We start from the raw sequence: 16,082 nt of genomic DNA on the forward strand, positions 1-16,082 counted from the left end.
CTTTAAGCCAACTTTTTCAGTCACCTCTTTCACTTTCATCAAGAGGCTCTTTAGTTCTTCTTCACTTTCTGCCATAAGGGTGGTGTCATCTGCATATCTGAGGTTATTGATATTTCTCCTGGCAATCTTGATTCCAGCTTGTGCTTCCTCCAGCCCAGCGTTTCTCATGATTTACTCTGCATATAAGTTAAGTAAGCAGGTGAAAATATACAGCCTTGACGTACTCCTTTTCCTATTTGGAACCAGTCTGTTGTTCCATGTCAAGTTCTAACTGTTGCTTCCTGACCTGAATACAGGTTTCTCAGGAGGCAGGTCAGGTGGTCTGGTATTCCTATCTCTTTCAGAATTTTCCAGTTTATTGTGCTCCACACAATCAAAGGCTTTGGCATAGTCAATAAAGCAGAAATAGATGTTTTTCTGGAACTCTCTTGCTTTTTCAATGATCCAGCAGATGTTGGCAATTTGATGTCTGGTTCCTCTGCCTTTTCTAAAACCAGCTTGAACATCTGTAAGTACATGGTTCACGTATTACTGAAGCGTGGCTTGGAGAATTTTGAACATTACTAGCATGTGAGATGAGTGCAACAGTGCAGTAGTTTGAGCATTCTTTGGCATTGCCTTTCTTTGGGACTGGAATGAAAACTGACCTTTTCCAGTCCTGTAGCTACTGCTGAGTTTTCCAAATTTGCTGGCATATTGAGTGCAGCACTTCCACAGCATCATCTTTCAGGATTTGAAATAGCTCAACTGGAATTCCATCACCTCCATTAGCTTTGTTCATAGTGATGCTTCCTAAGGCCCATTTGACTTCACATTCCAGGATGTCTGGCTCTAAGTGAGTGATCACACCATCATGATTATCTGGGTCATGAAGATCTTTTTTGTACAGTTCTTCTGTGTATTCTTGCCCCCTCTTCTTAATATCTTCTGCTTCTGTTAGGTCCCTACCATTTCTGTCCTTTATTGAGCCCATCTTTTCATGAAATGTTCCCTTGGTATCTCTAATTTTCTTGAAGAGATCTTAGTCTTTCCCATTCTATTGTTTCCCTCTATTTCTTTGCATTGATCACTGAGGAAGGCTTTCTTATCTCTCCTTGCTATTCTTTGGAACTCTGCGTTCAAATGGGTATATCTTTCCTTTTCTCCTTTGCTTTTCACTTCTCTTCTTTTCACATCTATTTGTAAGGCCTCCTCAGACAGCCATTTTGCTTTTTTGCATTTCTTTTTCTTGGGGATGGTCTTGATTCCTGTCTCCTGTACAATGTCATGAATCTCCATCCATAGTTCATCAGGCATATATTCAGATTAGAAAAAAAGTTGTCATGTATGAATTATTATGTATTTTTATGATGTGATAGAGCTAATGCTAGGATTTTAAGAGGCTTATTTAATACACTAGCTTTGCTGTATATGTTCTCTAGCCACCCTGTCTCTTTTTCAGATCATATAACCATCACCCCAAAGGACCCGCAGTGGGTGGGAGCCTGGTGGCTTGGCTACCTCATAGCAGGAAGCATCACTCTTCTGGCAGCCGTGCCTTTTTGGTGTTTACCAAGGACTCTACCAAGACCCAGGAGCAGAGAGGACTCCAGTTCCTCCTCTGAGAAATCTAAGTTTATTATGGATGATCACACGGACTACCAAACACCTCCTGGAGAAAAAGCAAAAATCATGGAAATGGCAAGAGGTAAGCCCGATTCTCTTTGGTTCTGAAGCACTTTCCATATTCCTGTTGAAACTTTCGAGGTGATCTATAAACAATACTTCTCTCTCCACTTCATGTGTTCAGGAAAAAAAATTGACAAACTGTACAGAAAGCTGGGCTTCCCATGTGGCACAGTGGTAAAGAATTTGTCTGCCAATGAAGGGGACACAGGAGACTTCAGAGTTTGATCCCTGGATCAGTAAACTCCCCTAGAGGCAGAAATGGCAACTCACTCCAGTGTTCTTGCCTGGGAAATTCCATGGACAGAGGAACCTGTTGGGCTAGAGTTCATAAGGTTGCAAAGAGTTGGATGCAACTGAGCACAGGAAGAAGAAATGAAGATTATTAAAAAATCTTTGCTGCCATCTCCACCCTTACACCTCCACCGTGTAGACCTTGCAAACAGCCCTCCTGGGAGGGCTGCTTCGCATTAGTCTGCGTGGTCAGAAAAAAACCTTTAGGGCTTGTGGCAATTGACAGATAACATCCACCCACTTGAGAATGCGCACCACTGCATGTGTCCCACCAATGATCAAAGGAGTGAGTGGGGTGTGGGGCCAAAGGTCAGACAAGTTCTAGTGAATTCCCTTCCTGTGGGAATGGGTGGCCATGAGAAAGATTGGTCCCCTTCAAATGGCCTAGCAATATTGACATTTACAGAAAATCTTCAAATTTCTATTTGGCTTGCATAAAAGGAAGAAGAGAGAATGCCAAAGCTCATTCTATTAATAATTAACTGGAGAAGAGTTTCATATTCTCTTCTCTGCTTCCATGACCCAAGTTCAAAGGAGAGAGACCAGAAAACTCAAGTTTCTGATGTCCAGCCTATGACTTTCAGCTTGATGGGGAGGGAATTTTCTTATACCTCATATCTTTTACAACATCAGAGGAATCTGTTCTCATCTGACTGATTCTAATTTATAATCTAGATCTTATGCCTGTGGAAGTGAGCACCTATGTCTGGATCTGAACCTGGCCAGATCTCAACTCTGTCTTGTGTCACTGGCTTAACATTCAGTGTGTGGGTGTACCACTCTATAAACTCTCCTGGAAACCACGACAACAGGACTCAACCATTCAGCTCTGAGGCTATGGCTGCATCTTCTGCCAAGTGTGACCCTGTCTTTAATTACTCCATGCTATTTTTGTCTTATAGATTTTCTGCCATCACTGAAGAGTCTTTTTGGAAATCCGGTGTACTTCTTATATTTGTGTGCAAGCACCGTTCAGTTCAATTCTTTATTTGGCATGGTAACTTACAAACCGAAGTACATTGAGCAACAGTATGGGCAGTCAGCCTCTAAGGCCAACTTTGTTATCGGTATGCTTCTCTGTCCTTCCTGCTTTCCAATAGGTATTATTAACTCTGTGTCTTGTTGATTCTTAGTAATTTTAAAAAGTTGTTCTGATATTTAGACTGAAAGCAATTTATGACATTTTAGAAAGTGAGTGAAAAAAATCTAGCAGAATAAGATAGTTAGAAAGTCTGTGGTACAACTTTGTGTCAAAAATTATTTAGAACAGTGTGTGAGTGACCATGAGCATACCATGTAGACTAAATATACATTTTGTTAGGAGATTGTTAATACTGGCTATCTGTCTTTCAAGTGTAGCTGAAACCTCATAACAGTGCCTCTTCTACCTGAAGAGTTTCTAAGATTACAAAAGGTGAGTATTCAAACAGGTTAGAAGGTATGCATTGCAAAACAAAGTTTGTATTTGCTCAGGATTGAAAGACTTCTCTGACTCCTGACATTTGGGGTTGTTTAAAAGGCTTGTGTTACTAGCACAGCAGAGCAACCATTTAAGAGGAAGATATTCAAAGGCAAAGAAAAATATGAAAAGATGAATGAAGGAGAACCAGAACCTCCAAATACATAACCACGGTCCTGCAAGCAACTGTAGCCTTTAAAACCTGGGCTGTGTGCTTAGTCGCTCAGCTGTGTCTGACTCTTTGAGACCCATGGACTGTAGCCCACCAGGCACCTCTGTCCATGGGGATTCTCCAGGCAAGAATTCTGGAATGGGTTGCTATGCCCTCCTCCAGGGGAATCTTGCCAACCCAGGGATCAAACCCAGGTCTCCCGCATTTCAAGTGGATCCTTTACCAGCTGAGCCACCAGGGAAGCCCAAGAATACTGGAGTGGGCAGCCTATCCCCTCTCCAGGGGATCTTCCAGACCCGGGAATCGAACTGGGGTCTCCTGCATTGCAGCTGGATTCTTTACCAGCTGAGCTACCAGGGAAGCCCCAAAGTCCGTGAAGATGTCATTTAATGCTATTGTTTCATATTCTATCCCTTTGGATATGTTCTTTTATGACAGGAGATTCCAGTGGTTTAGAATCATTCCTTCATAAACATTTTAAATATTGCTATATTCATCCATCTCTGAAAGAAACCTGGGGAATGGGGAATGGGGAAACAGCTAAGCATATAATATTTTAAGACATGTAATTTTCCTGTAAAATCCTAGACAATAGACACTTAGCATATGCAATTTTAATTGACTCTTTGGTCTGCTCTTCCCCTAAATTTTAACTGCTAAGGCTATATCATTGAGAGGCTTCCCAGGTGGCACTAGTGGTAAATAACCCATCTGCCTTTGCAAGAGACATAAGAGACACAGGTTCGATCCCTGGGTCAGGAAGATCCCCTTTAGAAGGAAAAGGCCACCCACTCCAGTATTCTTGTCTGGAGGATCCCATGGACAGCCTGGCAGGGTATAATCCACAGGGTTGCAAGGAGTCAAAGATGACTAAGCAACTTAGCACATACCACTGAAGTTTTACGTTCAACATTAATTGGTTCAAACTAATTTTATTATTTAATGGTTGACCTGAAGAAATATTTTTAGCATTTTTCAACCCCATATTCCACCCATGCCAATCAGTGTATGGAATGAAAGTTTGAAACATTTAAAACTTTTAATATTTTTTTGTTGTTTATTGAGACATAACTTGCAAGCAGCAGTTAAGTCTGCAGATCTTAAATGTAAGCTCAGCAAGACAAATATTTACACAAAAATATGTGTGTAGTAATCATTATCCAGAACCTGTAGCTCACTTTAGTATCTCAGTTGGCTCCCTCAAACCTTCTTCTACCCAACATTCTTCTCCAAACTAATAACTACTCTGAAGTTCACCATCATAGGCGAGCCTTGCCTGTTTCTGAACTTTATATAAATAGTATAATGAGCTATGTACTCCTTTGTGTCTAGGTTTTTCCCAATGGAAGTGAAATCTACAAGATTCATTCATGTTACTGCATGCAGTGGTGGTTTGTTCTCACTGCTGTGCAATATCCCATTATATGAATACACCACAGTTTACTCATTTCCATGCTGGTGGATATCTGGGTTGTTTACTGCTTTGGCATTGCATGCTTGCTCAGTCATGTCCAACTCTTTGTGACCCCATGGACTGTAGCCCACTAGGTTCCTCCATCCACGGGATTTTCCAAGCAAGAATACTGGAGTGAGTTGTCATGACCTCCTCCAGGGGATCTTCCTGACCCAGGTATGAACCTGCATCTCCTGCATTGGCAGAAGGATTCTTTACCACTAAGCCACCTGGAAAGCCTGTTTACTGCTTTGGGCTATTCTAAATAACACTTCACAAACATTCCATATGTATTTTGGTAGGCAGATTCAGTCCTTTGTCTTGGCCATATGTTGGAGTAGAATTGCTGGATCCTACGGCATGTGTATGTTTTGATCTGGTAGATATTGCCAAAATATTTCATTAAAATGTTGTGCAAATGTTTCCCCTCATTAGAAATGTAAGAACATTCCAGTTGTTTCATATCCTTCTTTTGTTTGGTATTGTCAGTCTTTTTCATTGTAACCATTCTTATGGGGTCTGATGGTATCTTACTGTGGCCTAACCTGCTGACTAGCAATACTGAGCATGTTTTCCCAAGCTTATTGGTCATTTCAGCATTATCTTTTGCTAATTCTGTTTGAGTGGCTTGCCCATTTTTATTGGATTGCTAGTCATTTTCTTATTGATTTGTAGTGGTACTGTAGATTTTTCCTGATACAAATTCTTTGTATTTTGCAAATACTTTCTCACAGACTTCAACCTTCCTTTTCACTCTTCTTAATTTTAATTCAGTCCATTTTTAATCTTTTGCTTCTTCATTAGTGCTAGTTTGAGCCTGTTTTAGAAATATTTATCAAACCCCAAGGTTATGAAAAATAAAAGTGCTCCTAGTAGATTGTTTTAAATTTCATGTTTATGTTATAATCCACTTCAAGTTATTATTTTTTGTATTATGTGAAGGAAGTCAAGGTTCACTTATCAAAATGAAGAGACTGTCTTTTCCCCATGAATTGTAGTGAAGGAACACACCTTTAAACATGTTTACTTCTCATTATTCAATATGTGCATGATACGTAGAGATTCAATATGTGCATAATACATAACACATTTGATTTTGCTCTCACTACAATGATGAATAAGTTGTTTTTTTTTTTTTACCATTTTCAAATTGAAAAGTTTATTTCATAAAGGAAAATTAAGGGCATTTGGGGGAAGTTACTTAGAATAGAAATGAAACTATATGTAATCTCATTCCTTTATTAAGTAGTTAATAAATGAAATATGCTTTACCTATAAAATTGTTTTAAGGGTAATTAGCACATATGAAGAATGTAAGATTCTGAGAGATTTAATGACCTGCCCAATTTCATGCTTATATAGCATACATACATAATGATATAGCCAGGAATGAAACTATTTTATGTGAGTTTCTGAGTTGTATTTCCTCACTGGGCATAATTATTTTTGGAAAACTGACAGGAAGAATCTGATTAATAATTATCTTTTTATCTATGGCTAGCTGATTTCTTTTAACATATAACCCTATGCTGTATACTAAAATGGACTCTGAGATCCAAACAAACTCATCATCAGATTTTTTTGAGCCATTTAGCAAAGCTTGCCTAGAACCCTAATTCCTCATGTTTCTGACATACCTATAGATAATTCAGGTACTTTTGTGAGAGATAAATAAAAATGTTTAGTAATTCCACATCCTTATAACTAGGATGGGCTTTCCTGGTAGCTCAGATGGTACAGAATCGGCCTGCAATGCCAGAAGACCTGGGTTCAATTCCTGGGTTGGGAAGATCCCCTGGAAAAGGGAATCATTACCCACTCCAGTATTATAGCCTGGAGAATTCCATGGAGAGAGGAGACTGGTGGACTACAGCCCATGAAGTCACAAAGAGTTGGACACAATTGAGCAACTTTCATAGGACATACCTGGTAGCTCAGCTGGTAAAGAATCCATCAGCAATGCAATTCCCAGGTTGGGAAGATCCACTGGAGAAGGAATAGGCTATCCACTCCAGTATTGTTAGGATTCCCTGGTGGCTCAGAAGGGAAAGAATCTGCCTGCAAGGGGTTGGGAAGATCCTGTGGAGAAGGGAATGGCTACTGACTCCAGTATTCTTGCCTGCAAAATCCCATAGACAGAGGAACTTGGTGAGCTACAGTCCATGGGATCGCAAAGAGTCAGACACAACTGAGTGACTAACATAAGCATGAAATAACTAGGATACTTTCCTGAGTGGTGTGATTTTACATTAGTAAGTATAGGATACAGCAGAGTAAGGGAAGTGGATAAATTATCTGACATCCCTAACACTTATTTTAATCAGAATGGTGAAAAGAAATGCATCACTGGGTTAAAATAAAGATGGGAAAAGACATGTAAAATGGATTGGAAATGCACATAATTCTCATTCAACAAATGCTTTCTCCCTTTCATTTCTTTCCCACCCCTGGCTCTTTTCTCCATCTTTTTCCTTTGGGTTGTGGGAGAATGACCCTTTCTGTGATAAAATATGAGAAAGGCCCAAAGAAGACACATTTCCATTCTACTCTCAGAGAAAATATTTGATATGACATGGATGAAAGAATAAACAGGAATTTCTCTAAAGTGTTCAAGGGCCAACTAATCCAGTGACTATTTTACTGTATGTGTTTTTATATGTTGGTCGCATTCTTTCTAAAGTCTAGAAATAGTATTTTCTTATATTAATGACTTTTTTATTACAAAAATGAATGAAAGATAAAGATGTTTCAAAGTCAGGGACTAGACAGTATATTGCGAAATGATTCTGCTTTTTTATAAATGGTATGAGCTTTAAAAAAATTTCCATTGCAACTTCTACTGAAAGAAATTTGACTAGCAGGTAAATCTTTCATTTAAGCCTTTTTTTAATCACTGTGAAGGTACATGGACATGATCTCTTCTTCCCCTTCTTATAACTCAGACTGAAATTATTTAATTATTTTTGCTTAATTTCTTGAAATTTTTTGATTAAATAAAATAGTAACTAGTAGACAAGATAAAACAACACTGACTGTAGTTGACAAAAATGATTATCATTCTCAATTTTTGGAGATGTTAAACAAATAAGGAAAAATTAAAATCCTTTGAGAAAAAATAATTATAATAGAAAGTTTTATTTTGTGGAAGCTAGAATAGCAAATTTAGAATAGTAATATGATGTGTTCTAGAATTAAGTACAGTTACATTAAAAACTTGTGAGGTGATGGAAAACTATCTTAATTTGTGAGGGGGAAAAACTGTTATTATCCCCAAGAAGGATGGCTAAGTTTACTTGTCTGCACTGAACAGGTATATGAAAGTGTACATTTTTACTCACATTTTTCTCTCTTTGTAACATTCAAATCTTAATATTTTTCTTCTAATATTAGAGTAATATTGTGAAGGTCCATGATGTAACCAGAACTTTTACTTCACTGGGGAAAAAAAAATCTCTGAAAATATCCTAAAGTACTAAAGAGCTTCTTGATGAGGGTAAAGAAGAGAGTAAAAAAGATAGCTTAAAACTAAATATTAAAAAAACTAAGAACATGGTATCCAGTCCCATCATTTTATAGCAAATAGAAAGGGAAAACATGGAAGAAGTGACAGATTTCCTCTTATTGGGCTCTAAAATCACTGCAGACTATGACTTCAGCCATGAAATTAGAAGATGATCACTTCTTGGCAAGAAAGCTATGTATGACAAACCTATACAGTGTGTTAAAATGCAAAGGCATCACTTTGCCAACAAAGGTCTGTTCAGTCAAGACTATGGTCTTTCCAGTAGTCACGTACGAATGTGAGAGCTGGACAATAAGGAAGGAAGACCGCCAAAGAATTAATGCTTTTGAACTGTGGTGCTGGAGAAGACTCTTGAGAGTCTCTTGGAGAGCAAGGAGATCAAACTAGCCAATCTTAAAGGAAATCAAGCCTGAACACTCTTTGGAAGGACTGATGCTGTACCTCCAACGTTTTAGCCACCTGATGTGAACAACTGACTCGTTAGGAAAGACCCTGATGCTAAGAAAGATTCAAGACAGAAGGAAAGAGGGTGACTGAGAACAAAATGGTTGAATGGTATCACCAGTTAATTGGACATGAACTTGGGCAAACTCTGGGAGATAGTGAGAACAGAGAAACATGGCATGCTGCAGTCCGTGGGGTCACAAAGAGTTGGACACGACTTGGTGACTGAACAACAAGCTCAGCTTGCCTGATATTTGGATAAATATAAATGTGAAATTCAAGAGAAAATATATAAAATAAGTTGAAATAAATTACACATGCCAGCATAAATTATGGCTAATATTTCCATCTGAAATATTCAGATGGTAAACATTTTAAGAGCAGCACAGTTTACAACGTGAGTGGAAAAAGTGTGCAATGAAGAAATCAGACTGAAATTTCTACCTCATTGAATGGCTCAGAAATACCTAAGATGAAAGTAAAAAAGCTTTGGGAGGTGAGAAGCACATCTTATCTGTTTTTCAGGAACTTTGCCACCAAATTGGCCCTGCATGGATGATGTACAGATCCTAGGGAACTTGAAAGAGAGAACCAAATTGACAATATATTTGAAAAGTCCTACTAATCTTTTTTTGAATCATGTTATAATTTAGTCATCCTGAAATTGAGAAAGGTATTCTGGAGAAATGGCTTTTATGCACATTTTAATAGAAATCCACCTATGTAAGAAACACAGGATTCTATCATGAGCATCGTTCTTCCCTTGAAGGTTTGACTGGAGGGTGAGAGATATGAAGAAACAACCTAACAGGCAATTGTGATAAGTTCCAAGGCTGCCTCTAGGACCCCACACAAGGGCTTCAGACTGAGGGAGAAAGGGGGTTCTGATGATCAAGTCATGCACCCTGGTATCAGATGCATCCTCTGGAGGCATGATATGGCTGGTAGAGGATGTGATAGGTACTCTAATTAGGGGAAGCCCAGAGCACTTTGGTGGAGGAGGAAATAGCAACCCACTCCAGTATTCTTACCTGGGAAATCCCAGGAACAGAGGAGCCTGGTGGATTGCAGTCAACTGGGGCACAAAGACACAACTGATCATGCACACATGCAAGGTACTCTGGATGAACAAGCATACCCTTGGAGTCAGAATTATCTGGGAGATGATGCTATCTGAATTAAGAGCAAAAGGACAGGGAGGTGTTAAAAGATGAATGTATGAGAACAGGGATGGAGGTTGGGGAGGACACTGTGTCAGAGATAGCAAATATTCTTGAGCAGAGAGACCTATAAGCAAGAGAACACATTAAATGCTCTGCAAGTTTCAAGAGAACACAAGCCTCTAAAAAAGAGGTCAGTCTAGAGAGGATATTCCTGATTATTAACAATCTGTTCTGAGGGAGAAATATCCCTAGAATTCCTTTATTCTCAGGCTATTCTAAGCCAGATGGAGTGCTGGGAAGTCAGTGGAATTTAGCACAACATGTTGCTCAGGCCAAAGAGTGTATTTGTGCCATTGCTTCTGATGTCCCAGGCAGGATGGGTACTTGACAAAATAAATTTCTTTCTTTTTTATTAAAGTATAGTTGATTTTTAATATTGTGTTAGTTTCAGAGATTCTACAGCACAGAGTTTCAGTTGTACATTATATGTATATATTCTTCAGATTCTCTTTCCCTATAGGTTATTATAAAATATTGAATATAGTCCCCTATGCTAAAAACTAGGTCCTTGATTATCTATTTTACATATAGGAGTACATATATGTTAATCCCAACCTCCTAATTTATCCCTCCCCCCACTTTCCTTTTCCCTTTGGTAACCATAAATTTATTTCTATGTCTGTGAGCTTGTTTTGGAAATAAATTCATTTGTATATTTCTTTTAAATTCCACATACAAGTGATACTGTATGATATTTAGCTTTTTCTGTCTGGCTTACTTCATTTAGTGTGATAATCTCTAGGTCCATCCATGTTGCTGCAAATGGTGTTACTTTGTTCTTTTTCATGGTTGAGCAATAGTATTTCATGTTTTTTTTCTGTGTGTGTGTACGTATGTATGTGTGTATATATATATTTTATATCACATCTTTATACATCTATCCATTGATAGACAATTAGTTTGCTTCCATTTCTTGGCCATTGTAAATGGTGCTGCAATGTATACTGGGGAGCAATGTATCTTTTAAAATTATGGTTTTCTCTGGATATATGCCCAGGAGTTGAGTTTCAGGATTTTTAGATTTTAATAAACCTACATATTGTTCTCCATATGCCAGTTTACATTCTCACCAACAGGGTAGAAGAGTTCCCTTTTTTCTATACCCCCTCCAGCATGTGTTATTTGATGATGGTCATTCTGACCAGTGTGAGGTGATACCTCATAGTAGTTTCGATTTTCATTTCTCTAGTAGTTAGTGATGTGGAGCATATTTTCATGTGCTTTTTGGTCATCTGTATGCCTTCTTTAGAGAAATGTCTATTTAGACCTTCTGCCCATTTTTTGATTTTTTTTTTTTTTTTAATATTGAGCTGTATGAGCTGTTTGTCATAAAAAGTAAAGTGAAAGTAGCTCAGTCATGTCTGCTTCTTTGTGATCCATGGAATTCTCCAGGCCAGAATACTGGAGTGGGTAGCCTTTCCATTCTCCAGGTGATCTTCCCAACCCAGGAATCAAACCCAGGTCTCCTACATTGCAGGCAGAGTCTTTACCAGCTAAGCTACAAGTGAAGCCCGTTTGTCATAAGAAAGAACGAAGTTTTGCTATTTGCAGCAATATAGATGGACTTGAAGGACATCATGCTAAAAAGTGAAGCCAGACAGAAAAACAAATATTGTGTGATATCACTTATCTGTGGAATCTAAAAAATATAACAAACTAGTGAATAAAATAAAAAAGAAGCAGAGTCACAGATACAGAGAACCAACCAGTGAGGAGAGGGAAGAGGGTAGGAGCAATATAGAGATAAGGGATTTTTTAAAAGGGGGGTTATTATGGGATTATCTGAAATCACATTATGTGAACCTTTCAAAAATTGTAAAGCTCTATGGAATTTAAATACTCTTTAATTCAAATAAATAAACTTTCAAGTTAAAATCATCAATATCATCAACAGCCGGTGCCCCTTAGCTGATGTTCAGCTCTTCAGGAGCCCAATGCACAATCTCTGCCATTTGCACACCCACAAATCTCAGCTCAGCTGAAGAAGCAAAAATGAATATCTCTTTTTTCAATTTCACTAATTTCATGATCATGCCCCCTTCAAGGTGGGTTAGTTTCTAATGTGATCACTTTAATGCTAACAATGCATAGTCATTAAGAGATGAAACAAAATATCCTTTTAAAAATAATCTATCAATACATGATGAAAACATTTTTTAAAATAATGTAATAGCTAACCAAGTATCACTATATATTTGATGTTTTAGACCCTATGAAACTTAGTTAAGTGACTAGATATATAAATCAGAAAATAAAGAAAGAAAGGAAAGGAAGAAAGGAAGCTACTTTGCATCTATTATCACTGTATGTCAGTATTTTTAATTTTTTAACACAAATTTCAATGTGAGTCAAAAAAGGATACTTGTAATTATTGTTTACCTGAGCAGATGCTGGCCCAGGTTTATACAAACTTCAGCCCTTTTATTACGTGAAAGAAATGTGTTATCTCAAAATCTCCAGATACATCAGTAATTGATGAGTAGACAATATCTCAAAATCTCAAGATACATCAGTAATTGATGAGTAGACAATATGAGAAGTAGATTCTAATCACAGAGACGTTTAGCATTGGGTGCTTGATTACCTTTCCCTACAGTTATTTACCAATCACAATCCAACCAAAGAGCCTCTTTCTCCATCTTTCCTAACACAGAGGTGTTCCACTTCCCCCAACCCCAACATTTTCATCTTTGCCTCGTAGATGGAAATGTTCATAATAACCTAATTGAATGATGTTTTGTGCCAGATATTAAGCTAATAACTTTTCATGCCATTTAATCACTTTAAGGACACTATTATTAGTTCCATATTATATGTGAGGAGAGAGTTTAAGAGACGCTCAGAGAATTACTTTCAGTCGCACAACTATTTACGTTGTGGAACTGAGATTCAAAGCCATGGAGCTGGGTCTCTGGGATCCAAACTCTTAATCACTTTGTTGAACTTCTTCCTAGTATTGCTTTTTAAGTCACACTTCTTTGACGACTAGTGAGATTGAACATCTATTTATGAAGAATTATATCTCCCAAATCCTCTTGAAGGAGAGTCAGTTTAACATAGTTATTGAAAGCATTTAACTTGATAACAGCCTTCCTGGATTCATATCTGGCTTTTCCACTTACTAACCACCACCATCAACAAATTACTCTCTGAAATAAAGATAACATATGCCTATCTTCTAAGGTTGTGGTGAAGAGTAGATGTAATAGATAATATATCAAATGCTTAACAAAGTGACTGGTACACTGTAAGCAAATTTAAAAAAATATGAAAGGTGCCTAATAATATGTTGTTATTGTTCATGCTGTAAGAAAGCATATCAAACTAAGAGGCTGGGCAATAAAAGCAAATATTGTTGGGGTCAGAAAATAGAACCAGGACTGTTTTTGTGCTTGTTTGTTTATTCCTTACAGTCTATGTGCCTATTCTTCTTTCATTCACATCCTTAAAAAGCATTATAATCATCTAATTGCCACCTGATTGCACCCGTTATTCCTGGGATTAGACCACAAACACCAGATTCATTGATTGATTCGGTGTTTATTGATTTCAAACCTACGCTAGACATTGTGATAGGCAGAACCCTGGGTCTGTCAGCCGTGTTATCATTAAATCTAAAACCTAGATGTTAGTGGCTGAATAGTTCTATAAACTTAAATGGATCAAGTAGTCTAATAATAAGTTAAAAACTATTATTACCCAGTTTCACACAATCCCTTAGAAAGTTTGGATGTACTCAGATTTTTCCCAAAAAATGACACATTTTTCTTTTTCCTCAGGGCTCATCAACATACCTGCAGTGGCCCTTGGAATATTCTCTGGGGGAATAGTTATGAAAAAATTCAGAATCAGTATTCATGGTGCTGCAAAACTTTACTTGGGATCATCGGTCCTTGGGTACCTGCTATTCCTTTCCTTGTTTGCACTGGGCTGTGAAAACTCTGATGTGGCAGGATTAACTATCTCCTACCAAGGGTATGTTTACTCATTAAGTAATCAAAGGAGATCCGTTTGTTTAACCAAATTAATTATTGTGTTTCAAGATAAGATAATTAAATTATTAAGAACATACCTATGAAAAGGAATTACTGTTTTATTGTTGAAGAATAGAAAATGCTTATGACGTGAAGCTGTTATTGTCACCAAAATCTGTCATTTCCTTTGAATCTGAAAGTGGAAGCAAATATTAAAAAATACCAAATCCATATCTTTCTTTAGGGAAGCAACCTGATAGTAGAAAATACAGACCTTGAATTTTGCTTCTCCATTCTTAGTGAAGTAATACTGTATGAGTTATTTAATCTAGCCTCAATGTTAGTATTTTAAAACCAGAAATAACAACTGCCTTTTAAGGTTTTGTAAGGCAAGATAATACACATGAAAGGGATTAGCACTTACCCAGCACAAAATAGAAGTGCCATTCTTGGAAACAATTGTAGTTTATTTTCTTTGAAAACTAGATACCTAGAAAACTGGAATGGTTTCTATGCTTCACTTTATAGTCTCTGTCATTCAAGTCAAGGGAAATTGAAGGAGAAAATGGCTATCCCTCAACCCGGTGACGAACATGCAGCTCTTCGCAGTTGATCACAGGAGGATTTACTGATGCTTCTAGATTTATGCCATCCTGTGTGGGGGTAGCGATTAGATTTCTTAGTTTCCAGAGTAGTCTAAAGGCTGGGTCTTGAAGAAATTACTTCATCCTTCCCCTTCAAGAGTCCTCGCTATCACTCTGTCTCTGGACCTGAATTCCCAGAGACAATTCTCCTCATCCTCCTACTTATCTATATATCATTTGTTGAAGAAAAAAAAAAAAAAGTATTGAGCTGCTACAGGTTGCTAGGCCAGCCTCCCTGATTTTATCTGCCTGGCTGCCTAAAACTCTACCTGTTGGCTCAAAGGTCAACCATCCTGACAATATGTTGTTTCCTGATGATTCAGTTGCTTCTTGCTCACTGCTTGCTCCCCAGCCTCTTTGCACATTTATCTGTCTGGTGTTCATGTTCCAACACCTTCATTAACCTAGTTTCTCCTGTTGTTACATACATACTCAGTCATGTCTGCCTCTGCGACCTCATGGACTGCAGCCCACCAGGCTCCTCAGTCCTTGGGACTTTCCTGGCAAGAATACTGAAATGGGTTGCCATTTCCTCCTCCAGGGTATCTTCCCAACTCAGGGACTGAACCCACATGTCTTGCATTGCAAGCGGATTCTATACCACTGAGCCACAAAGGAAGCCCACATCAATTATGCTTTTTGTCCTCTAACATGTTCAAGAAAATTAGTGACAGCAAAGTTCATATAACATTGCTTCTGGGAGTTGTCACAGCAACAGTTAGACTTAACAGAGTGTATCGTTGCCTTGATAACATTGAACAATATAGATCAAGAATGTTAGTTATAAACAGGAATTGCAAGAAGATTCTGGAGAGAGTAGAAGTCCTGTGCCATGATTTCCTATCCCTAAGATCCTCATGGTGGATGGACAGTGGTCAAGTACTTTATATTTTGCAATTTAGAAAACACCTTACCTTTTTATCATCTCACTTCTATCTTAAGGTGCCTTTATGAAGTTTTGTTACCATCATTTAAAGAACTGAGATTAGAAAGGTCAGTTAACTTCCTTCCAGTATAATGTTTTTTCCTACTGCATTGTGCTATCTCTAAGCCAAAAGCAAATACAGAAGTAGACAACAGAATCCTTTTGAGATTTATAGTAAAAGTATACTCAGATAATAAAAGATTCAATATTCTTAAACAAAAACTTTCATTGAATACTAGGTCCCTGAAAGCAGTTCACTTTGAAAGACTATAACTACAATGTAATAATGCTATCATTGTTTAAAAC

General features: G+C 37.8%; 1 protein-coding gene across 5 annotated transcripts in view; it reads left to right on the top strand.

The window, feature by feature from the left end:
* The window catches only part of SLCO1C1 (solute carrier organic anion transporter family member 1C1), a 76,693-nt gene that overhangs the window by 42,237 nt on the left and 18,374 nt on the right, over window positions 1-16,082 (top strand). For all 5 annotated transcript variants that reach the window (XM_070453724.1, XM_070453722.1, XM_020869505.2 and 2 more), the window contains 3 exons: window positions 1,442-1,687; window positions 2,862-3,026; window positions 14,013-14,208. In XM_070453724.1, coding sequence (XP_070309825.1) covers window positions 1,442-1,687; window positions 2,862-3,026; window positions 14,013-14,208 — 607 coding nt within the window. The remainder of the gene's footprint in view (window positions 1-1,441; window positions 1,688-2,861; window positions 3,027-14,012; window positions 14,209-16,082) is intronic.

This window comes from Odocoileus virginianus, chromosome 23, assembly GCF_023699985.2.
Source record: "Odocoileus virginianus isolate 20LAN1187 ecotype Illinois chromosome 23, Ovbor_1.2, whole genome shotgun sequence".
NCBI lineage: Eukaryota > Metazoa > Chordata > Mammalia > Artiodactyla > Cervidae > Odocoileus > Odocoileus virginianus.